The sequence below is a fragment of the Felis catus genome, chromosome F1 (genome assembly GCF_018350175.1).
Source record: "Felis catus isolate Fca126 chromosome F1, F.catus_Fca126_mat1.0, whole genome shotgun sequence".
NCBI lineage: Eukaryota > Metazoa > Chordata > Mammalia > Carnivora > Felidae > Felis > Felis catus.
Window position 1 is genome coordinate 53,372,601 of NC_058384.1, and position 24,887 is coordinate 53,397,487.

At 38.5% G+C, this 24,887-nt stretch overlaps 1 protein-coding gene across 2 annotated transcripts in view; it reads right to left on the reverse strand.

The window, feature by feature from the left end:
- The window catches only part of USH2A (usherin), a 773,795-nt gene that overhangs the window by 255,136 nt on the left and 493,772 nt on the right, over positions 1-24,887 (reverse strand). For both annotated transcript variants that reach the window (XM_045048458.1, XM_045048459.1), the window contains 2 exons: positions 9,207-9,357; positions 8,471-8,613 (listed from right to left, as the gene is read on the reverse strand). In XM_045048458.1, the coding sequence (XP_044904393.1) occupies positions 8,471-8,613; positions 9,207-9,357 (294 nt within the window). The remainder of the gene's footprint in view (positions 1-8,470; positions 8,614-9,206; positions 9,358-24,887) is intronic.

Here is a 24,887-nt window from a genome sequence, read left to right on the forward strand (position 1 = left end):
ATTTTAATGGAATGATAAAAGGCAAAAGTCAGCCTCTCAGCTGAATTCTTAAAATCCCTATATATCACAATCAGCTCCTTAACTGTAAAATCAATGTGGAGTATAACATGTTGTCAATGCGGCTGTCACTGGAGGGGAGACTGGGAAGTATGACAGCCACACAGCTCAACTGGCCAGTGATGAAAATACAACTGTACAGCCCTCTCCGTGGGTGTAATTGTTTAGAGAACTCCCCCCACCCCCGCCGGAGGTGGGAACGGGAGCATCCTTTCTGTTCAGATCACTGATTCATGTTTCAGGCCATTTCATTACAGCATTAATAACAGAAAGTAGTTTCATTTTGGCAAATGAAATTATCTTTTATGGGAAACTATTTTGCTCATCAGCTTCAAAAGTTCAGACGCAGCCTAAAATAGAGCCATAAAATTGTTAACAGAGGGGTCTGCTTATTTATTTTCATAGTCAGGTGTGCGAACTGGGTAGGGTGTGGGCGCACATGCACGCGCATGTGGATGTGTGTGTGCGTAGGAATAAATGGTCTGAATGACTCACGCTTTCGGTGTGTATATAACTTCCAGTGGTTTCCATGGGCCTCCCACGCTCGTTCGCTATTAGCGTTACCCACGGAGCGCTCGGTTTTCCTGTTATGTTCTCATTATTGCCCTGGTGAAGCAACTTCTAGTTAAAAACTCAGTTTGAAAGCTCTTTTCAGTAATATTAACTCCACACAAGAATATCCCCCAAATCTGCCCATGAATTAACAGGCAAGGTAGCAAATATATGGATGTATGATTATATAAAGCAATACGTTGTAAGCTAATTGTTAATGTAGCCTTTTGATATTCACTCCTGATACGTTAGCAGAAGAGTGATGGATTCTAGCTTCTCTTTAATCATGAATTCTTTTATCAATTTATTATTTATACCCCAGCTACTTTCCCAAGGGATTCTTGACAGCTCATAATAAGACTTAAGTGTAATAGGACCAGTAAAATAAAGAAATATTAATCTTGTAATGATAAAGGGCACAAGAGTTGTATCCCAAAACAAATATTAAAAATGGGTTACTCTTATTTTGCACAAAAATGAACATGCAGCTTCTTGACAACTGATAAAATAGGAAGTGGGCAGTGAAGCATAGGAATTGTTTAAGAAAGCTTGGTGAAATTGAAAGAATACCATTCGGTAGTCTGTAAGGAGGAGAACCAGTACTAGGAAACTCTTTTTCTCCATCTCTCCCATGAGAGAGTGGAGGGAGTGTAGCTTAGGAAGAATGTTTTGATTTCTGAACTGGGGCATGTTTTGGAGTGAATGGCTTTGAATTCTTCTTTGAAAGTTTGGGACAGAAAATCAAAAGTGTCGATGTGAGAATTTATGAAAGCAGAAAAAAAGTCCTAAAAGAATTGGAGGTTGCAGATTTGGAAGAACAGTATGCCTTACGTACCCAAAAGAGAGCCAAGAGCTCAGGGAGGAAATTGAGGCTGGGTGGATAGATTTTTCATTAATCAGTCCATCCGTTCAAAGGAGTTTCTATTGGTTGCTTTTAGCTTAGGTTCTTAGGATATTAAAATAAGAATGTAAAAATAATAATTAATATTTGCTTTTATTAATTCTGGAAATACAAGAATGTAGGGGCATGGAATCCATGCAACGAAAAACAAAGTATGTAGTGACATGGATACAGAACCATTTTGCTCTCCTAATCAGCAGATTAAATAATTTACTTTTTGGGGCACCTGGCTGGCTCAGCTGGTTAAGTGTCTGACCCTTGGATTCAGCTCAGGTCATGATCTCACAGCTCCTGGGCTCAAGCCCCGCATTGAACTCTGTGCTGACAGGGCTGAGCCTGCATGGAATTCTCTGTCTCCCTCCCTCTCTGCCCCTCCCCAACTTGTGCTCGCTCTCTCTCTCTCTCTCTCTCTCTCTCAAAATAAATAAATACTAAAAAAATTATCTTACACCATGGATCTTCTCGATAAAATAGATACCTGTAATCACTGGTGGAAAGGATAAATGTGTCAGTTAATATTTAAAGCAATCATGAAACCTAGTTAGAACGGAGAGAGCACAATAATTGTGCAACACTACTGAAACCCATAGTTCATATTCTTCGTTAAAATAAAATCTACTGATGTGAATATGCTCCACCCTAACTTTCAAATGCTATTTTCTCTCATGTAGAAGGTTTTAAGGTACAGATTGAGACTTTAACTTCCAAAACACACTAATAAAAGGATGTTTGCCGTGTCAGATAGATTTTCAAATTTAAATACTCCTAAGAGCACAAACACATTTACTCAATGATCTAGAAAATCCTGCTCTAGAATTATCTTCATTAATGAATCCAAATTTATGCCACAGTTTTACTTCTCCCTGTCACAAGACTCAGAGAGCTCACTCTCATTACAGGTTTCGAGAATAAGAAAAAGTGTTTTCCTTCTGGAACTCCCTTCCTATATATCCCTCCCCGCCTCATTTTGAAATAGACGTGATTTGGGGCTAGGAGACGCCTCTCGAATTAGAACATTCATTATCCTAGTGAAGACAGGCAGTGTTGAATCAAAGGGACAGCCAGCAGGCTGCCTCCGACCAAGGGAAAGAATGAGGATTGCTTTTGGGATTTCCTTCTCTTCCACCTGCCTCTCATCCTCACCCACCTCTCATCCTCATACATACCCCTATCATCTCCCACTGAGGCTGAAACACTGGCAGCACACAATGCAAGCCATCCCCCCAGTCTCACGTGTCAGTGGACACCTCCAACGGCAATTACGGCTTCTGGGCCAATTGTGAGGAAATAAATTTGAAATTTAATATTTAAGTGAATTCCAAATATAAATCAGTCCCTATTCCTTCTCCTGATTCTCTCCTCAGGGAAGGCTTTCCTGACACCCCACGTTGAGGGAAACGCTCTGCCTCTGGGCTTGCTTGCATAGAAGCCTCAGTTCTGTAGACTCTAACGATGGCTCTACTCTGTGTCCCCCTTGTCAGATAATGGATGCCTCAAGGAAAGAACAGCGTCTTAATCATCCTTGTAACTTTGATGTCTCTCTCGGTCCCTGGGACAGGGCAGGTACCCAGATAAAATTGGCTTGGTTGAATTTTCATGGATTTGCTTACAGAAAAGTCTCTTTAATTAATACTTCCTGGCAATTTTGGGGCACCTGCTGTATATCAGATCCTCTACCAGGCCTGGGGTATACAGTCATCCCCCTTTATCTGTGGGGGATACATTGCAGCACCCCCAATGGATACCTGAAACTGCAGATCGTTCTGAGCCCTATACATATTATGTTTTTCCTATACATACATACCTATGATAGTTTACTTTATACATTAGGCACGGTAAGAGATTAACAGCAATAACGCATAATAAAAGAAAGCAAGATGGCAGATAAGGGGAAATAACGGTACAAAGATAAATGAGACAGAGTCTTAGGTCCTGAGAAGTTACAATTCAGAACAAGATGTTGATGGTGCACAATACAAATCAAAATTCTGCGGTAGCAATGAGGAAGGAAGACTTCACAGAGGAGGTGACATTTGAGCTGAGGCTTGATGAATGAGTAGATTTTGCCAGACAACAAACAAGGAAGAAACTTGTTCCGTTCAATACAGATTTCAAGTAACATTGCAATGTCTTTCTTACTCCAGAAAAACCCCTGTTCCTTTGTAAACTGTCGTGAGAATCTCAAAGATGAATGAGGGAGCTGGGGATCAGATACTCAAAAACGCTGACAGAAAAAATAAAGCAGAATCCAGGTACTAGGATAATGACCCTCATTGCTTCCTTCTTTGTTCAAGGTGTATTTTACGCGTGGGAAAAATAACAAGGTCTAATATAATGAATAAAGTGTGTTCAGAGTATTTAAAAACCATAAGAGACTCTTGAATGCTGAGAACAAACTGAGGGTTGATGGGGGTGGTGGGGGGGGAGAGAGGAAAGTGGGTGATGAGCACTGAGGAGGGCACCTGTTGCGATCAGCACTGGGTGTTGTAAGGAAACCAATTAGACAATAAATTATATTTAATATTAAAAAAATAAAATCCCACTGTGTAGGTAATAAGATACATACCCCTATCTATTAGCATACTCCAGGCCAACCTCATGAACAATCTGTCTCTTAGCAAAATAATGAGCTCATGAAAAATTATGTAAGTAAATCTACAAAATAAACTGCTTGAATCCCACAGACTTTATTTAATAATGTCTCTTAGATTAGTGGTTACAAATATAAATGTGGGTGGCTCAGTCAGTTATACGTCCAACTTCGGGTCAAGTTATGATCTCAGGGTTTGTGGGTTCAAGCCCTGCATGGGGCTTTCTGCTGTTAGCACAGAGCTCACTTTGGATCCTCTGATCCCTCTCTCTGCCTCTTCCCTGCAGATGCTCTCTCCCTCTCTCTCAAAAATAAGTCAACATTTAAAAATATATATACAGATAGGGAGTTTTTAAACTTCAAATTTCATAAAACAATCAGATTTTTAAAGTCTTTTTAAAATATATGATAACGAAATGGACTACTCTAGAACCAGTTTGGGTTTTTGTTTTGTTTTGGAAGGAGAAAAGTAATTTTTAGAAAACAATCTCATTTTTAGTAGGTTGATCTAATTGCCTGTGTATTCCATACATGTTTGTTGTTCAAATGTCTGAAATAAAGACATTTCACATTCCAATCTTGTTCCCTGAAAAACTTTGTGAGAAACAGATTTTCCAGCTTTTGATGGTCTAGGGAATCTACATTTTTAAAGAAAAGTGGGCCATCTCATATTTTACACAGGGCAGGATTTTAGTAGGCCAAAGGACAGACCCCCATGCTGAGGTTGCAGGAAACTTGCCCTTCCAGCGGCTCCAATTCCTATATGCATATACTGCACAGAAAACCATTGTAAACACACAAGGGAAAGGGAAGAAAACAATCAGGAGCAATGGTTATTTCAGGTTAAAAAATACCAAACATTTCAGTGGCTAGGTAAGTGTCTTCATGTTAGCAATCACACGTACCAAATCTAACACAATCTTTTTTTTTAAGATTTATTTATTTGTTTGTTTATTTTTTTGAGAGAGAGAGACAGAGCGCAAGTGGGGGAGGGGCAGAGAGAGAGGGTAACACAGAATCCAAAGCAGGCTCCATGCTCTGAGCTGTCAGCACAGAGCCTGATGTGGGGCTCGAACCCATGAACTGTGAGATCACGACATGAGCCGAAGCTGGCCACTTAACTGACTGAGTCACCCAGGCGCCCAGGTCTAACACAATCTTCATGCATTTTTGAAAATTGCAGACATGCCAGGTTCTTGGACTGCCAGCAGCATGCAACACACACACACACACACACACACACACACACACACACACCAAAAACCATGAGTTGTTTGTATTTACCTGGTTGCAAATAGTCGAACACTACACTGACCAACTTGGCTGGAACAAACATCTTTTATTAACACACGTTTAACAGGATTTAAAATATTCATAGGAAATGTGCATTATTATTATTTGGCATCAGCACACTAGATTTTTAAAAATGCATGGAACTGGATATTGGTGGCACTCTGATAGAAATGACAAATTATTTGAAAAAAAAATCTATTAAAATTCTTCACAACCCTTTTCTCTGCCCATGAGAACTTCTCTTTGCACTCAAGCATTTGTTTCTCTGTGTACAGTTCATTTCCTGCCTTGGTATCTCTTTCTGGTTTCAGCAGTGTCACAGGCTTGATGAAAATCACAGTCTTGCCATATCACACTAAAAACACTGCACTTGGTGACCTGTGTTGGCACCAGAAACTTTTGAGGCTTTGGTTGATGTAGAAAGGTGCCTATTGATGGTATGAAATTTAAATGTAGGCATGAGGTGACTTCTCAGTTTTATTCTGTAAGACGGTATGTAGAGTTTTTATATTAGACATTGCACTTGGGCACCTGGGAGGTGCCGGTCAGGATCAAGTATGAAGCACGATTCTCGCATGGAGCTGTCAGCATGGGTGGTTTCGTGTGCAATGCTTTGAAGCCTTGACAGAAAAACTGCTTGTGCCCAATGCCAATCACTCACTCTTTGTCAACTCAATTGCACATCCTTTCAGAAATGGCATCCATCTCCACGGACACCCAAAATATAGAGTACACTGCCATTATATCTCAGGGGCAAGCATACACTGGTAACTTAACCTGGAGGGGCAAAGGGCCAGCCTTTGGCTGTTTCATAATATATATGACTTTGCAGTGTGCACATGAAGCATAAGAAGAAAGAAGTCATCAGTTTCAGGGAAAGGATTTAAATAAAAATGATGGCTGGGTTTCTTGGGTTAATACCTGCTATGTAATCATGTGTTACCAATTCTTAAGGAACATGAAGGGTTAATACTATTCCCTTCAAACCCAGTTCTAAAAATCACAAAGAAGGCAATGTCTTCAGTGCATGAAAATTCTAACCACATAGAGTCCATAGACTTGTTTTATGGTCACTTAAGGCAGGAGTAAGTTTGTTCAACAAAGGATGCTATGCTAGTTGGTACCTTGCAATGTTTTGTACTTTATTTATGTGATAACTTCTTGCCTGTAGATAGAAGATCATGGCTTCTATTCAATGAGAATCACCCCTGAGGAAACTCAAGCGTTGCTCATTCTCTGTGGCCATAGAAACTGTGGGTGCCAAATGGGGCACCTGGGTGGCGCAGTCGGTTAAGTGTCCGACTTCAGCCAGGTCACGATCTCGCGGTCCGGGAGTTCGAGCCCCGCGTCAGGCTCTGGGCTGATGGCTCAGAGCCTGGAGCCTGTTTCCGATTCTGTGTCTCCCTTTCTCTCTGCCCCTCCCCCGTTCATGCTCTGTCTCTCTCTGTCCCAAAAATAAATAAACGTTAAAAAAAAATTAAAAAAAAAAAAGAAATTGTGGGTGCCAAAAAGGGGACTGTTTCTCTTCTCTTCCAATGTGGCATTCTATGGAGTCATCCTCTCTGCAGTGGGCTGAATCATTAAATACTTTCAGTTAACCTTTATTGAGTGCCATCAAGTATGCTATATCTAAGAAGGAGGATTAGAAGCCTATTTTCAGTTGTTTTTAAAATAATGTTTCTTTAAAAATCTATTTTGAGTATGAGCTCTCTAGTTCATAAATCTGCATACAGTCTGGTGACTAGGCTGCCAGGTTCCCTAGAGTGTGTGTGATGCTTCCCCTAAAAGGGGTGTAGGTGCATTGAGTGGTGCCTTAATGCTTTCTGGGTCTTGGGTGTCGTTTATTGCACTGTGCTGATAATTTACTAAATGGTACTCGAGAGACCAAAAGGACTGGATGTGCCCTTGTAAAGTACCTAACCTGCTCCTAGGGAGTGATTACAAATTGGGAGAAATGGATGAAGTATTATATATTATTGTTCTTCACGGCCTTTTCAAAAAAAATAAAGTAAGCTTTAAGGAAGGTAAATAGTTCTGATTCTATCTCATTTGATGTCTTATCCTTACTAAAATAATATAATTAAGGGTATTGTAGCAATAAAAGAATCTACTTAATATACAATTGAGATTCTTTCAAATACCATATCTTTTGATTACTATCTAGCCTTTTGAAAGTCACTTGGGTCCTCATTGGATATAGAGCCAGAATGGCAATTGGCCAACAGAGCAGCATCTTCTAAGAAGCCTCTGATTAAAAGACTTGACAAGATTAACCCTAAAAACCTCAATGTTCAAAAATACAGTGTCCTCATTCACTCCATATAGCTTGATTTAATTTCAAACTTTTTAAAAAACAAAATTATACTTCTATATATATATATATATATATATATATATATATATATATATATATGCCCCTATAGAGGTCATTTATATAAAACTAAGCATTATAGCCAAATATTTATTTTCTATATATAACCTAGTAAAAACCTATATATGAAAACATAACTCTTTCGTGACAGACTCGAAAGCCTCTTAATTGATTGTATAAGGCAATCCCAATCTAGTCTTCGTAATAGTGAAGAACCATTGTTATCAGATTATATTTCTCTATTCTGAAGTCTGTCTTTCAGGTGCGACTAAAAGTATAATGGGATCTGTTTCCAGGAAAAGGTATAATGACACGTTAAGCATCTTCATGAAGCAAGACCCCTATTTCATGTTCTTCTGCCTGTCAGGATTCCTCCAAAGCAGAGTACATTGAGTGGAAGATGATAACTTTCCTCTTGTAGGACACCTAGATGTACCCTGAAGGATAGAATGGGGCCATGCCATAATTTATTGCGAATTCCTTCTTCCTGTAGTAATTTTTCTTCTGAAGGCCTCACCCTCAAAATCCCCCAAGCCCCCATTTTTCTTCTTTCTGGAAGTCTGACTATCCTTGGCCTAGAAAAGATTATTGTCACTAAATGTCAAGAAAACAGGGGAGGCTTACTTCTCTGTTTTGGAAAAACTGAAGACATTTAATAGTCCCTAATGTAGACGACATTTGGCTGTGTATTGTTCAGACCACTTACTGTCCTCTGTGGTCACGAACAGAATCCAGGAACTATGCGCACTGCCAAATCCATTGGAGGCAACCAAGCGAAACTCATATTCTGTGTACGGTTGGAGATCTCTCACTTCATAGCTTAACGATGCAGAAGGATTGGAAAATAACCTACATAGGAAAGAAATGTTAATTAGGAAGCTTTAGACATTCAAAGAAATAAAAACAAGTAAAATCTTACTGCAAGGAATTTTCAGAGAATGTCAAATTCCAGGCAAGTACTGCAATTTTCTGTTGTCGCAGGAGATCTCTCTTAAAATAAGGAGCCACTTGGCTGAGGGCTTGTAATATTGCATTTATATGAGATGTAAATTCTAGTAGTATTGAGAAAATTCTAGTCTACTATTGAGGCTGATTGCCACGTGGAATTTGTAGACTAAGTATTATAATTTTGTATCTACAGTTCAGATAGCATTTCTTTTTTTAGTTCAGGTGTATGTCTGCTTTATGCAATACCAATGCCCATGAAAAGTTAAAGGTGAAGAAATCCTATATTAATGCTATATAAATGGAAAATAGATAATTTTGCTGAGCAAATAATTATGTCCTAAGGAATTGCTTGTCTTTTATTTGAACTTTTAAAAGGTGGCCTTTATTTGTTGCGAATGAGAACTGACCTATTCACAAATTAAGGTAAAGTAAGTTATGTCCATAACATATAATCCAGGTGACAGTTAGGAGGATAGACAAAGTAACAGGCTCACTCTAGATATCCATGGGTGGAGTGGCCGGGCCTCATCTGGAGTTGGTATCTGGGAGAGCCGGGAGCGTTGTTACGAGCTGGTGTAGACCAGACAACCTGAAGACTGGTTGGAGTGGCAGATGAAAGCCTCGGAGGCAACACGCCATCTGGAGCTGTCGAAAAACACAGATGAATTAGAGCAGAGAAAACTGTGGAGAACATATGTTGGATGGAATCGAAATGCTCCATATACTGGAAAAACTGTTCCTCAGGATCAACAACAATGTTAAACATGGTCCATTTAATTTAACATTTTCATTCCTGAACTACTATACTTCCTTATTGTTCATTTCAACACAATTACGTTAGTATTTCAACCTGAAAAGCCAGCCCCCAAACAGCAAGACAAATGAACATGCAGCACATCCCCACCTGTACTTCTGTTTATCTAATTGAAAACATGTAGGGAACTTAGTGAACCAAATATTAAAGTAACTTTTTAAATTAACTCTTTCCTCAGCAATCAAGCAATCAAACAGTGAAGGAGTCCAGATCTTTTCTTTCTCTCATCGATTATCACCCATTGCCACTTAATCCCGCTTCTACTCATGATCACAACTGGCTTTCTTTTTTTTTTTTTTGGTGTTTTGAGGATGGTTTATTAAAATTGTATTATCTACAATATTAAGTACACACGGTTGGCTGAAAATAGCACATTGCAGGTGTAATTCTCACTTAACGAAAACACAAAAACTGAAGTTCCTTCCCCATGTGCTTTATACAGTCAGTTGCCTTTATTCAAATACGTGGTGAGTTGAAGCCTACATGTTGCTTTTCCTAGTCTGGTTGAATCTCTGGCAAATTTTTCCTGAATTCAGCCTGTCTGCTTGATATAATCTATCAGGGAACTCTATTTGAATAGTTCTACGAGGTCTAACAGGAATGAAGGAAACTAAAGTCCATTCGACTTAAAAAAAATGACAAGACGAGTCTGATTATTAAATTAATTTTTCCAACAGGTATAACTTGAATGAAACTATCATATAAAAATTTGTTCCAAAGCTAGTCAGAAGCAAAGCTCTGTGACTTCAGGAGAATCAAGAATCACCTAACGGCTCTCAGCGTATGTTTCTTACCTTTGGGATGGGGATAGTTTTCCTTTGCAGGATTGTTGCGAAGATCGGAAGTGATGTAAATAAAGCACCTTGTTTTGGGTCCTGGTAATGATTAGTTAGTTATTTTTGTGGTGATGATGATGATGATGATGATGATGATGACATCGGACTGATCTGAACTTTCTTTAGCATAATTTAAGTGCTAAGATACTGTAAGTTTTCAGGAACATCCTAATTTTAATATAAGCTTCTTTTTTAAAAAGTTTATTTCTTTTTGAGGGAGAGAGAGAGAGAGAGAGAGCACGGGCACAAACAGCGGAAGGGCAGAGAGAAGGAGAGACAGAATGCCAAGTAGGTTCTGCACCATCGGCACAGAGTCTGATGCGGGGCTCGAACCCATGAACTGTGAGATTATGACCTGAGCTGAGATCAAGAGTCGAATGTTTGAACAACTGAACCTTCCAAGTGCCCTGTAATGTAAGTTTCTAACTGCCAAGGATTACTAGAAGCCATTGGTGAGGAAGGAGAAGGGATTACAATAATTAAAATACCCAGCAGGGTTCATTTTCAACTTCTTTTTATACACAACCTTACGTAGTGTGTGATTTTATATACTTTCCCCCTCAGGAGAACCTGCCTGTGAACTAGGAAGCTAATGAATGGCCAGTGATGGGAAAAGACGAATTACATGATGTGATTCATCAATCTGTTGTAAGGGTCGAGTTCATCGATAATCCACTAATTTATTCAATAAGCATTTATTGAGCCTCTACTCTGTGCAAAGTATTCTTTGTGTGGAGAGGGAATAACACCGAGGGAAACAGATATGGCCCTTGACCCTATGGAACTTACATGTAAACAGAGGGAGCAAGCATTAAGCAAATGGGTATCTAAGATCATACCGGGTAGATAAGCTCAAGAGAAAAATAAAGCAGGGTAAGGGAAGAGAAAATGAAAGGGAGTGTGCCATTTTATTGTTAAGTAACAATTCAGATTGGATAGGAAAGCCATAGGAAGAACATGTCATTAGGTGACATTTGAGCAGAGACCTCAGTGACAATGAAAATGTCTGGAGGAAGGGCAACCCAGCCACAGAGGGCAGTAAGCACAAGGGCAGTGAGAGGGGAAAGTACTAGTTGTGTTTAAGGCACAGTGGAGACACCAAAGTGTCTGGAAATAGGCCAAGGAGAGGGAAAGGAAAAGAGGTTGGAGGGACAGGCAGGGTCTAGATCCCTCCAGATGCCTTCTAGTTCTAGGCTTTGAAAATCATACTAAAGACTTTGGGTTTCATTTGAAATGGATTTGTAGGCCATTGCAGGGTTTTAATACAGGACACGACATAATTTGGAACCTATAAAGACTACTCTATGCTAATGGGGGGGGTGAGGGTAGACAAGGGAATCACCTATTATAGCAATCCAGGTAAAAGATGACAATAGCATGGATTCCAGTGACAGCAGCAGAGGTGGTGATATATTCTGCTGACCAAGTGAGTATGGATGGTATTTTGCTAAGAGAAAATAAGGGAGTGAAAGATGATGTCAGTGTGTTTAGCCTAACTGTCCAGGTGAATGGTGGTGCCATTACTGATCTGAGGAACGCTGAGGGGAGAAATCAGTTATGGGGCGGGGATCAGTTCTGTTTCGTCCATGTTACATGGGAAAGGCATAAATTCATCTCTAGTGAGGATATCAAGGAAGAAGTGGGAGGTATGAGTTTGGATAAGAGTTGTGGATGAAGGCGTGTGGTATGTAACAACTGAGATTTGATGAAATAACCTAGGAGGTGAATGTAGGTAGAGTGAGTGCAGAAGAGGTCTGTGAACTGAGCCATGAGGTCCCCCAACATTTTGAGGTCAGGAGGAAGGTTCTACCACAAAGGAGGCATAAAGGAGTGGTCAGTGAGGGAGGACAACTTAGAGAAGGTGTAGCCTGCAAGTCAAGTAAAGAAAGCATATCAAAAAGGACTGATCAACTCTGAGAAACATGCTGAGAGTTCAAGGCATGAGACCGAGAATTATATTTTGCATTTGGCCAAACACCAAAGGTGTTTGGTGACCTTGCCAAGAATAGATGTGTGCAGTGATGGGTGTGGCAGCATGACTGGAGATGGTTGAGGAGACAATGAGAGGGCAGAGAAGGAGGAAATAGTGAGTACAGGCAACTCTTCTGAGGGATTTTGTTCCAAAGGGGAGTAGAAAATAGGGCAGCATTTAAAGAAGCTTATGTAATTAAGGAAGGTGTTCTAAAAACTGGGAGATGCTAAAGTGTATACATACTTACTAGAAAGATCCAGAAGATATTTGGGGAAATGATGTAGCAGAAGGAAGAGTAATGGCCAGAGGAAATTCTTTGTGTTGGGAGAGACAGAGAGATAAGCCAGGGCACAATGGCTGTTGAATAGAGCAGGAATGGTACACCCATTGTGCAGAAGCGAATGCAGGGATAGGCAATTCAGAGAGAGAGGTAGATTTATTGATGGAAAAACACCAAGGATCTCTTCTGATGGACTCCATTTTCTCAGTGAGCAAAATAAAAGCAAAGGCATCAACTCAATGCTACTGTGTGAGAGAGAATCATATGCTTTAAGACAGATGAAACGAGAGGCGCCTGGGTGGCTCAGTCAGTTGAGCACCTGACTCTTGGTTTTGGCTCTCCGGTCATGATTTCATGGTTTCATGGGATCATGCCCCACATAGGGCTCTGCACTGACAGTGCAGAGCCTACTTAGAATTCTCTCTCTCCCTTTTTCTTTGCCCCTCACCTGCTTGCTCTCTCTCTCTCTCTCTCTCTCTCTCTCAAAAAATAAACAAACACTAAAACAAAAACAAAACAGAGAAATGAAATGGTATGAAATTGCTCCCTCAGTTAGTAGCCTAGGAAATGCAGTAGAACTGTTGTCCAGGGCCTCGTATCCCATTATCCACTGCTGATAAAGACTTACTGCCTGATAATTTATCTGTGAACACAAATAGGTTTAACACTGATTATATCTTATTTGCTATATGTTTTTTTAACTGATTCATAATAAACGAACATACATTGAAAGAGCATGGGCAATAAGTAAAGTACAAAATTGTGTATAATGTAGCACATATAGTCATGTCCCTAATTTGACTGTTTTCTTATCTAATTTTTCTGTGTCAAGGAATGTAATATCATCAACAACCCCAATTCAGCCAAAAAACAGTTTGGATAAGTCATGGACATGAAAAAAATAGAGCTTTAAATACATACACAAAAATCCATTCATGTGTTAAAAACTGCATTACCATGCTGTTAAGAAGGGAGAATTGCCCCAAACTAGGCTCCCTAATAGTAATATAGTATCCTGGGTTCTTTTCTGAGTGTTAACATCAAAAAAAGCACCCCATTAAATTGGTCATACTCTGCTTGTATAAAATTGCAAAATATTTCCAAACAGAGTGATCATCTTATATTATTTACGTACAACTATTCATTTTGTCTGCTTCTGGAAACACTGAATTCTGGAAACCTTTCCTTCCCCTTTAGTTAACCCCTTTTATCCTAGACCTATTCCGTAGAGGCTCCTTAGCACCAAAGCAATAACTGGGAACTATAGCCATAATTCCACCTCTGGTTCCTTAACACAAGAGCCGTGTATCTATCAGCTTGATATATTGTCTCCAAGATGCTATGTTGCTCGAAAAGCTTCTCTCGAGTTTAATATGACCCTCACGGGGCAAGCACTCCACAGACAACCTCCTGAATCAACACATCTTGTCCAGTAAATACTAATTCTACACGGCAAGTGGATAAAACAGCTACCCCAATCTATAAATTCAAAGGAAGGGAGTTTTTTAATAAAATTTCAAATTTAACCTTTTTTGGAAGGCAAAATGAATACAACACATTAAGCCATAAATTAAATCACGGGTTGGATGAGTCTAGATGCTATAATCTTTTAAATGTATGATTTTATTAAACTTTTAAATGATGTGCACTTGTGGATTCTTCTCTGTCTAAAAAAAAACCCAAAACAAACAGCATTCCCTAAACTTTTGCTCCTTACAAATTTATAGATCTCTGAGGGGAGCTCTAAAAAGCAAAAACAGAAGCTTTTTTCTTTTTTCCATGTGACTGGTGACTACCAAGGTTGCAGTGGTCAGAAGAGGAAACTTTTGGGGAGAAAATGAATTCAATATACTTCTCATATGCACCAATTTCTCAGGACAGCTACTAACTTGTTACAGTGTGTTTTTGGGTATATGTGTGTGCATTTAAAATACTGGAATAAAATACTGCATTAAAATATAAAAGAAATCTATGTTTTGTATTAAACTCAAATCTATAATAAAATATATCAGGGGCACCTGGGCGGCTCAGTTGGTTGTGTCCAACTCTTGGTTTCGGGTCAGGTCATAATCTCACGGCTTGTGAGATCGAACCCCACGCTGGGCTCTGCGCTGACAGTGTGGAGTCTGCTTAAGATTGTCTCCCTCTCTCTCTGCCCCTCCTTGATTGCTGCCTCTCTCTGTCTCTCTCTCTCTCTCTCTCTGTCAAAATAAATAAACATTAAAAAAATATACATCAAATGCCACTCTGCACAAGATTCTTTGCTGGGGGAGGGGAAAGGGCAGATAGAGAGAAACGGGGGGTTAGACCATCTACTTTATATTTAGTAGAGAGATAAGACATGACTCAAATACTATAACACAGAATGTGTAAATAGCATAGAAGATGTATTAGTGCTTCCAGAGTTTCAGAAGTCGGAAACTCACATCCAAATGTGTACAGGACCTTGCCTTTCAAAGGAACAGGCCTTGAACGGGCATTGCCACGGGAGCACTGTGAGATTGTTCAAATCGGGTAATTGTGTTCTCAGCCTGATTCCAGGGCCTAGAACTTCATCAACTCTGCCCGTGCTCATTCTGAGCCGACATGATGCTTCTTCCTGGCTTCACTTGGAATCTGGCTCCAGCCTTGCCCGTACTACCCCCTACTCCCCCCACTCCCCCTACTTTAGAGGTTAGATTGTTGACATCCCCATTCAGGTTCCCCTGTTTACATAACAGGAGAGAAACCATGTCCTTTTTATGTACATGCATCCTGGCTGCACGATCGAACAGCCTGGCATGTATTCAAAATCCTTGCATCACACACTTCCTCCCATTTTCTGAAATAGCTATACACGAGCAAGGACTTTAAATTCTAGTTTCCAGAATGGAAAATTAAAGTTCAGACACATACATTGAGTCGTTGAGTCATGAACAAATTGAAAACAGAAGGCAAGACTCAATTTCCAGTCACTAAACCATATGTCATTAAAAAAAGATATTAATTATGAGGAAAATGCAGATGTGCTAACAAATGGACAGTCAACCTTGAGCACAAGGATGTACAAATAGAGCAGCATTAAATAGTGGCAAGTAGATTAAAATAGATTTCATGCTTGCAAAACAGTTTCTCATAAAATCTGACTTTCTGAACACATACTTTGTGCCAGGTTGTTTTTTTTTAAACATAATTATTTCTAATCCTAAGAATTACACTACAGAATTGTGGTGTTATCTCTTTGTAGTATAGATAAAGAGTCTGAAGCTCAGAGAGGTTGCATCTTTTATCTCAAACCACACAAAAAAAGTGGTTACTGGCAGGATAAGGACTTGGTGCTCTGAATTCTATACCGCAAAACAGCACATTACAGTAAGTGACTGATCCTAGATGATAAATATTAAATTTTTTAAGTGAGCACAAAAGCAAACCATTTATAATAGTAAGTACATTTGTTTTAGTAAAGATTGGGTTTATTTTTTTCTCTAAGTCATATCCTTAAACAGTTCTTTCCTGGTCTTGTTCATCCCCCACAAGGAACCTGATACAGAACTACTTATGTGAATTCACTAGTCCTCTGAAATTAGCCAAAGCCCACAGAAATTCAATGAAATACAAAACAGAGTCTTCATGTTAGTAAGAAAAATATATTAGAAAAATTAAGTGTATCGATAGGTACGCCATGGAATTTACTTTTGACTGTAGAATGCTAAAAATAAGACAAGAGCATTTTAAATGTGGAGCGCAGGTAGCTTAAAGGCCACCACCAAATACAGGATTCTTGCCTAAAACATCCCAGACAGGTGACATTCAGGCCTCTGTGTGTTCATTTCCAGTGACAGGAAAATACTTGTTTTGCAAGTTGCCTCATGACATTATTGGACATTTCTTATTGTTGGTGAGCTCCTTCTGATACAGAACTAAAAAAAATTATATCACTTCTACAACACTTAGGGTGAATATAATCTTTTGTCCACATCAGGACCTCTGAGAGTGAAACAGCATACTCTAAATAATTAACAGGGCGTAATTAAGCTGCGGCAGTTATAAATTGCAGCGAGCACGGGCAATGGGTGCTGGTCATGCTCACACTGTACTCTTTAGGACCCTGTCTTAGTCATACTAACCCCTGAGAACAAGCCTCTACCACCATCATGGGACAGAACTTCAGGCACGATTAAGTGGTTGTCTTCTCCTCCACTGAAGTTCCCCATTTCAGGCTACACATTGCTGCTTCCCCCAACCAGTTTCCAGGATTCCTCAACCATTATCTAGCCATGGTACCTGACTTGGAAGTGTTCTAATTTGATAACATATCTTCAAAACTATGAAGCCTTATACCTAAACTAAACACTCTGTGCATTCTGACCAGAGTATATCACAGGGAAGCTCCCAACTTTCCTTTCCTCAAGGAATGTTGCTAAAAACTCACTAAGAATCTTAATTCTGGCCTGCTTAATATTGGAGTTCATCAATGTTATTCAGATTCGCTATAGAGTTGATTCAAAATGATCTTATGGATAGGTAAAAATGCAAGATCAATCATTTTGCAACAAGCACGCAGAATCTGAGAGGAATGTTATTAAAGAAACAAAGTATTTAAGGGGATACTGTAGTGTCCAGCAGAGTGCTTCCTTTACAGAAGATGTCCTACAAAAATGTATGGATGGATGAATGAATGGGTGGATAGATGGGCTTGTTGGTAGAGAGTGAGATCTGCAGAAAAATATCTTTCCCCTCTGACTCAATAATTCTTAGGTTCCACCCCACATTTTCCATTTACAAATAAAACCTCAATGACCTGAAAATGAATACTTTTTTAGCATAAAAGATTAATTGCTTGGAGAGTACTAACACAGCAGCGATATCAAGTTAGATCTGAAATACTACTTTATAGTACATTCACTTTATTATTTATGTGTCTCAATGCCCCATATCGCAGATGTGCAAACTGAGGTTAGAAAGGTCAAACAACCAATCTGAACTATATGACTAACAGAATGGCAACGTACAGCCTCACGTGTCTGTTGTTTCCAAGACTGTAATTCATCTCTCAACACCAACTTGAATCTTAAATTTAAGTCTAACCGTGGCTTTTCCCCATAACACCAAAGCAATGGTAATATAAATTACTTAAAAGCAAAGATCTTATTTTTTGTGTCCTATGTAACCTAGGGCACTGACAAAATTTTGAGAATTTAGTATTGCTTATCAAAGAAATGTTAAACAAATGCTAACAATCCGTTTCTATAGAGTTAACACGACCCCTTTTTTAAAGTATGTATTTATGTATAAAATACATGTTCATGATAGAAAATTTGAAAATTACCAACCAAAAAAAGCAGGTATACATAATTACATGACCCGGAGATACCATTCTTACACTATTCTAGATTATCTCACCTGTCTTCTATACAAGTGTATCCTTACATAATATTTTTAAATGATTAAGCTAAATATGTTAAATAAATTATTTTGTATACTTTGTTTGCTTTACAATATTAGGTGAAAACTCTATGCTATTGATTCATGTTTTGGTAACACGACTTTACAAAATAATTGCAGGTGATATTTTTATAGATATGGAATATTAACAAAGCTGATATTGATGGATCAAAAACTTGATTGATTTGAAATACCTATATATATTGATTGTATCATATATATGCATTAACATACAGTGTTATATTAGTCTCAGGTATACAATACAATGATTTAATAATTCTGTATATTACTCAGTTTTCACCATGATAAGTACACTCATCATGTCAGCAAGCAACATTATTACGATATTATCGGCTCTATTCCCTAGGTCGTACTTTTCATCTCAATGAATTACTCATTTTGTAACTGGAAGTTTGTACCTCTTAATTCCCTTTATCTGTTTCACCTATCCCCTGACCCACTTCCCCTCTGGCAACCACCAGTTCTGTTTGTTGGTTTCTTAAGTTCCACTTAAGGGTGAAATCATATGCTTATTTCACTTAGCATTATACTCCCTAGGTTCATCCATGTTGTTGCAAATGGCAAAAATCTTATTCTTTTTCATGGCTGAGTAATATTCCATTCATCTTCTTTATTCACTAATCTATAGATGGACTCTTGGGTTGTTTCCATATCTTTGCTATTGTAAATAATCCTACAATGAACCTAGGGCACATACAGCTTTTTGAATTAGCGTTTTCATTTTCTGTGGGTAAATAGCCAGTAGTGGAAATGCTAGATCATATGGTATTTCCATTTTTAATGTTTTTCTCCATTTTGTTTTCTACAGTGGCTGCACCAATATGCATTCCCACCAACAGGAGAAGACAGTTGGCTATACTCATGGGAGTATTGGGGGCTAGATAATTAAAGACAAAACATGGACTATAATTAAAATATTAAAAATAGGTTTACTGGCTATTTAATATTTCTTAGTTTCTAAAATGTTTGTCAACGCATTTTGCTCAACTAAAACTTTTTAAAATCTTTGATAAGCTTTTTATTACCTCAGATAGTCCTGAATATTTTGGGCAATTGCCACTCTCTTATTTGAGTCCAGTTAGCTCTTTAAACATTTTTAACTTGGGGCGCCTGGGTGGCGCAGTCGGTTAAGCGTCCGACTTCAGCCAGGTCACGATCTCGCGGTCCGTGAATTCGAGTCCCGCGTCGGGCTATGGAGCCTGTTTCCGATTCTGTGTCTCCCTCTCTCTCTGCCCCTCCCCCGTTCATGCTCTGTCTCTCTCTGTCCCAAAAATAAATAAACGTTGAAAAAAAATTAAAAAAAAAAACATTTTTAACTTAAATGGCTTATTACCAACTTCTTGAAATGTTTTTAGAGTTCATTTTAGCTAGCCCCTCCCCCGTTCATGCTCTGTCTCTCTCTGTCCCAAAAATAAATAAACGTTGAAAAAAAATTAAAAAAAAACATTTTTAACTTAAATGGCTTATTACCAACTTCTTGAAATGTTTGTATTTAGAGTTCATTTTAGCTAAATCATAGAACAAATGTCTGTGCACTGGTAAAGAGCCATCAGACCTGAGTTCAAATACTGATTCTGCTATTTAGTTGTTGAACAAATACCTTAACCTCTCTGTGCCTCAGTTTTCTCATCAATACAATAAGGATAAAAACTTCATAGAGTTGAATTGCAAGGATTAAGATAATGTCTTATTTACATAATAAAATAAGGTAGACACTGTAAATACTATATGTTTGCTATTGTTATGAACCTGAACTTGTCTGTTATTCACACCATCATGAACACCTTCATAGATTATTCCATAGAACACACTTTAGGCAAGCGTCACTGAGTTTATTAGTCTCACTCAGTTTATTACTATTTAGTGGCTAAAACAGTGCAACCAATCACTTTATAGCCCACACCACAGCAAAGATTGTATACATGATAGAAATTCAGTATGTTTGGGAAATTTTTATGTTCATGGTTGATTGTAAGCTACTTGAGGACAAGGAGTGTACATTATTATTTGTTTTCTGTTTTTAATTTTCTTCCCCAGCCTTGACAACTTTGCAGTGAGCTCTCTCTCAATGATTATTTGCAACAACAACCATATTTCTGAAAGAAGTAGATCTGATCCTGCACTATTTTGTAAGCACTTTAAGCATTCACAATATTTAGAAAATGCATGTCCTGATGATACCCATTAAAGAGCTTAAAGTGCCCAGCTATCTTAATTTTGATCAGCTTAGTAACTGATTTTTACCTCATCAAACAGACGAGCCATGAAACTGAAGATCTCATTACATTTTAGTCAAAAAGACTGGAAAAATATTTTTCATTCATAATTTATAATTAACATTCCCCAATTTATTTTACATACATTATCTTGTAATATCTAAAGTATCCTCTTGATATAAGTAGTAGTATTTCCCTCATTTTATAGATAAATGTACATTTAGAGATGTTAAATATCTTTGGTTGGCTCAGATCCAGATTGTGCTTTTAACCATACCCTACTTTATATAAGGGGAATTAACGTTAGGCTAGGAGTCATATGATCTGAAGGTAAAGTTTATTTTGTTTTATTTTATGGAGATAAAGTTTAATTTTGAGAAGAGCAGAACTTATTGAGATGCTTTCGTGACACAGAAATTGTCAAAAGCTTAGAAAACTAAACTAAATACATTAGCATATGTTAAAATATTATGAAACATAATATTTTGGCTAATTAAGAAAACTCTTGAATTTTCATTTCAAAACATAATCACAATTAACATTTAAATGCACCTACATTTCTCATTTGATCTTACAAACATACCATGAGTTAAATGGTGTGGGCATTGCATTACTTTTACAGTCCCTTGTGATCGCCCAAATTGCCAGGCTGGGACAGTGTATTTTGATTCAAAACTCGATCTTATTTCCTGTTGACTATGTAGCCTCCAAGCTATAAATATTGGAAGTATAGAAGGACTGAAATGTGTGATAAAGTTGTATTAATATTTTCATCCTCCCTGAAAAATTCATCTACGCTTCCTCCTCTCTTCCCTTCCCGTCACGGTCCTGGGGGTTGTGTACATGGCACAGAACACACTAGCCACAGTCTCCACCTCTATGGGCATGAAAATATTGTCAAGTGTCGGAAGACTGGCACTGAAAAAATACAAAACCTGTGTGGTTAAATATGTACAAAGTACTTAAGAGGAGAATGTCATGCCACAAGAGATTATTAGAAAAGGCTGGCTTGACATTGGCTGAAAGAGCTAAGCCTCTCTAAGGAAGTGGTATTTTTTTTTAATTTTTTTTTAACGTTTATTTATTTTTGGGACAGAGAGAGACAGAGCATGAACGGGGGAGGGGCAGAGAGAGAGGGAGACACAGAATCGGAAACAGGCTCCAGGCTCCGAGCCATCAGCCCAGAGCCTGACGCGGGGCTCGAACTCACGAGATCGTGACCTGGCTGAAGTCGGACGCTTAACCGACTGTGCCACCCAGGCGCCCCTAGGAAGTGGTATTGAAACGAGAAGGAATAAGATTCTGCTGAGCTAGTATGGACCAGAACCTATAAGTTGATATAGAGGTAGAACTTGTCTGTTGGAGAAACTCAGAGAGAGGTTATTAAAGGTGGCATGTGCTCTATTGGAGGGTCTTAGAGGCCAGGTAAGGAGTCTGAAATTTATACTAAGAAGACAGAAAATCCTCCTCTCATTGACATTATTCAGTTTAGTTTTGTAAGATATTTTGGGGGGGGGAAGGAATGGTGGGGCTACTGTATTAACTGTTGAATTGGCTGGATTGGATTCTGAAACTGATAAATAGATGTATCATTTATTTACATAACTTATTTTGATTTTTTTCATAAAAGTTGAGTGCAAAATATGAAAACAATCCAATACAATTTTTAATTTATCCCTGCATATCCAGGGACTAACACAGAGCCTGGCACATAGAAGAAGCCCTATTTTTAGTGATTGCATCTAGTTGGAGGACTTCAAATATCATCTATGTGCATGAACTTCCAAATGTTTATCTCTAGTATTTCCAGCTATTTGGTTTCCTTAGATTTATTTTGAAAAAAAATTTTTTAACGTTTTATTTATTTTTGAGACAGGGAGAGACAGAGCATGAACAGGGGAGGGTCAGAGAGAGGGAGACACAGAATCTGAAACAGGCTCCAGGCTCTGAGCTGTCAGCACAGAGCCCGACGCGGGGCTCGAACTCAGGAACCTTGAGATCATGACCTAAGCTGAAGTTGGACGCTTAACCCACTGAGCCACCCAAGCGCCCCAAAACTATTTGACAGTTAAAGAATTGTTTTCAGGTTATTCTTTTTCTCCCATGTTTTCATTTTATGGGAATGAATATTTAAGGAACCGGGTCAACAATGGATTCTAATTATTTAATGAAATAATTTGCAGTTTTACAAAATGAGAGAATGGCTGTAAATCAATTAATTTTTCTGAATTCTAAAAATGACTCCTTATAATAGCTCATCAAATAAATAGGATACTACTTTGTGCTTAAAACAGGCAACCTTAACAACCTTGACATAGTTATCTTACCTCATTGTTTGCAAACACATATTGTCCTAGTGTATTAGCAATCTCCCCTCTCCCAAAGTAAAATCAAGCTCTGAGTACCCCTGATTCATTCCAGTGTTTCCTGGAGATTTCCAAGGGCCATCCAGAACTTGCAGTAAATGCAATTATAAACAACAACAAAATGGCAGCCACAGACTTCAGCTTCATGAGGAAATGCACTATATCTGCCCCGCAATCTTTCTAGCCCAGGAACTAGGAGTATTCCTGGCAACTAGAAAGAACTCAGTAAATGTTTTTTGAATGAATGAAAGTTGAACAAAGTTCAGAGTTTTGGTCAAGATTTTGATTTTATTATATTAAGGGTTTTTAACAAATTGACAACTTTAATGACTTTGGTTAACTGACTCATAAAAGATGCTAACGTGTTGATATTCATTAGTAAAGATAAACATACCAAAATAGTAAAGTCAATTTTGAGTATTTATTTTATACCAGGCACTGAACTAAATGCTTTATACAAGTTATCACATTTAAGGGGCGCCTGGGTGGCTCAGTCGGTTGAGCCTCCGACTTCGGCTCAGGTCATGATCTCACGGTTTGTGAGTTCGAGCCCCTCATGGGGCTCTGTGCTGACAGCTAGGAGCCTGGAGCCTGCTTTGGATTCTGTGTCTCCCTCTCTCTCTGCTCCTCCCCCACTTGTGCTCTGTCTCTCTCTGTCTCAAAAATAAATAAACATTAAAAAATTTTTCTTTAAATTATCACATTTAATCCACATAATAGTACTATATGTAAAGTGAGGTGGGTCAAGAAAAGGAGGCTTAGACGGAAGTTTTAGTCTATTTTGTTGCTATAACAAAATATTATAAACTGGATACATTATGTAATAAACATAAATTTATTTCTCACAGTTCTGGATGCTGGGAAGACCACGATGAATGCACTCGTGGATCCGGTGTCTGGGGAGAGCCCACTTGCAGATTCATGGATGTGTCTTCCTGTTATGTTTTCACATGGTGGAAGGGGGACAAGGCTTCTTTTGTAAAGGTATTAATCCTATTCATGAGGGCTCCGCCCTCATGCCCTAATTACTTCCCAAGCTCCCACCTCCTAACACCCTCACATTGGGTGTTAGGTTTCAACATGTGAATCTTGGGAAAACTCAACTATTGGGGCCATAGCAGACATGATATGTGACTTACATGAGGCCATATAGATAATAATTAGTTGAGTTACTGTTTGAACCCAGCAACCTGTCTCCAAAACCTAATTTTCTTACTGTTATCTTAAATAATGCCTTTTATAGTGACCTGGCCAAGCCAAAATCTTGCCTCTCCTCAGAGAAGAGTGTGGCTGCCTCCTTTCTCTGTGTTTTCCCCACCTGCCCCACAGGAGTCTAAGGAACCAGCTGTGAGTCTGGGTACAACTTTGAGGAGCAGAGGAATCTCAGAGCCAGGAGGTTCGAAAGGAAGTAAAATATTTTTGAAGTATTTTCTTTTCTTTCTTTCTTTTTATTTTAAATAATTATTCCTTTTAAATCTCAAGGAGGTTTATTTGGAGGTAGACGTTTGGAGAAACTGTTTCTGTCCTTCTTTGCCTCAGTCTGTCTCTCCATTTATCAGGATTTTCTTTTTCTCTTACTTGTCAAGGCACCTTTGTTTCTGAAAGCTCCCAGAAAGGTCTCCAGAGAAAAATAGAAAAATAAGATGCATAACAATGGCTATAGGCATTGTAGACCCAAACTCAAGAAATGATGACATTTCTCAAGGTTATTACCAATCTAGTAGAGGAGTATTTAGAACAAAAGCCCTAGGAAGAAAGTGTGTGTGTAAAATAAATTTTTGTAAAAAAAAAAATCTATCATTTACCTTTCAGCTCAGTGACAAAATAAACTGTTTTAGAGTACACGACTGGATAAAATCTGAGATGGTACATTTGTGTTTGGTCTTTCACTGACTCATTTGGGTCTACCTTTCTGAGGTAAATTCAAAATCTACCAACATTTCACTGGTATGAGAATATATCAGTCAAAATTGGTGCAAATACTTGTCAAAAGTTACACGAAACCCAATTGGCAGATCTCTCCTAGCTCTAGTAATTGTTCTTCATGAAATGAAAAATTGTCCCTGTGTTCACTAAGAATTCTTTAATTAGAATGGAAAAGAAGCGAGGATATCCCCAGTTACAGTTTATAATAGGAGTAATATAGAAAGGGGTGGCAGAGGTGGGTCAAGGGCACCAGAATAAAAAGACACCACTGAATACTAATTGCTATTGACCATTTTGAGAAACAAAGGATTCCACTTCAC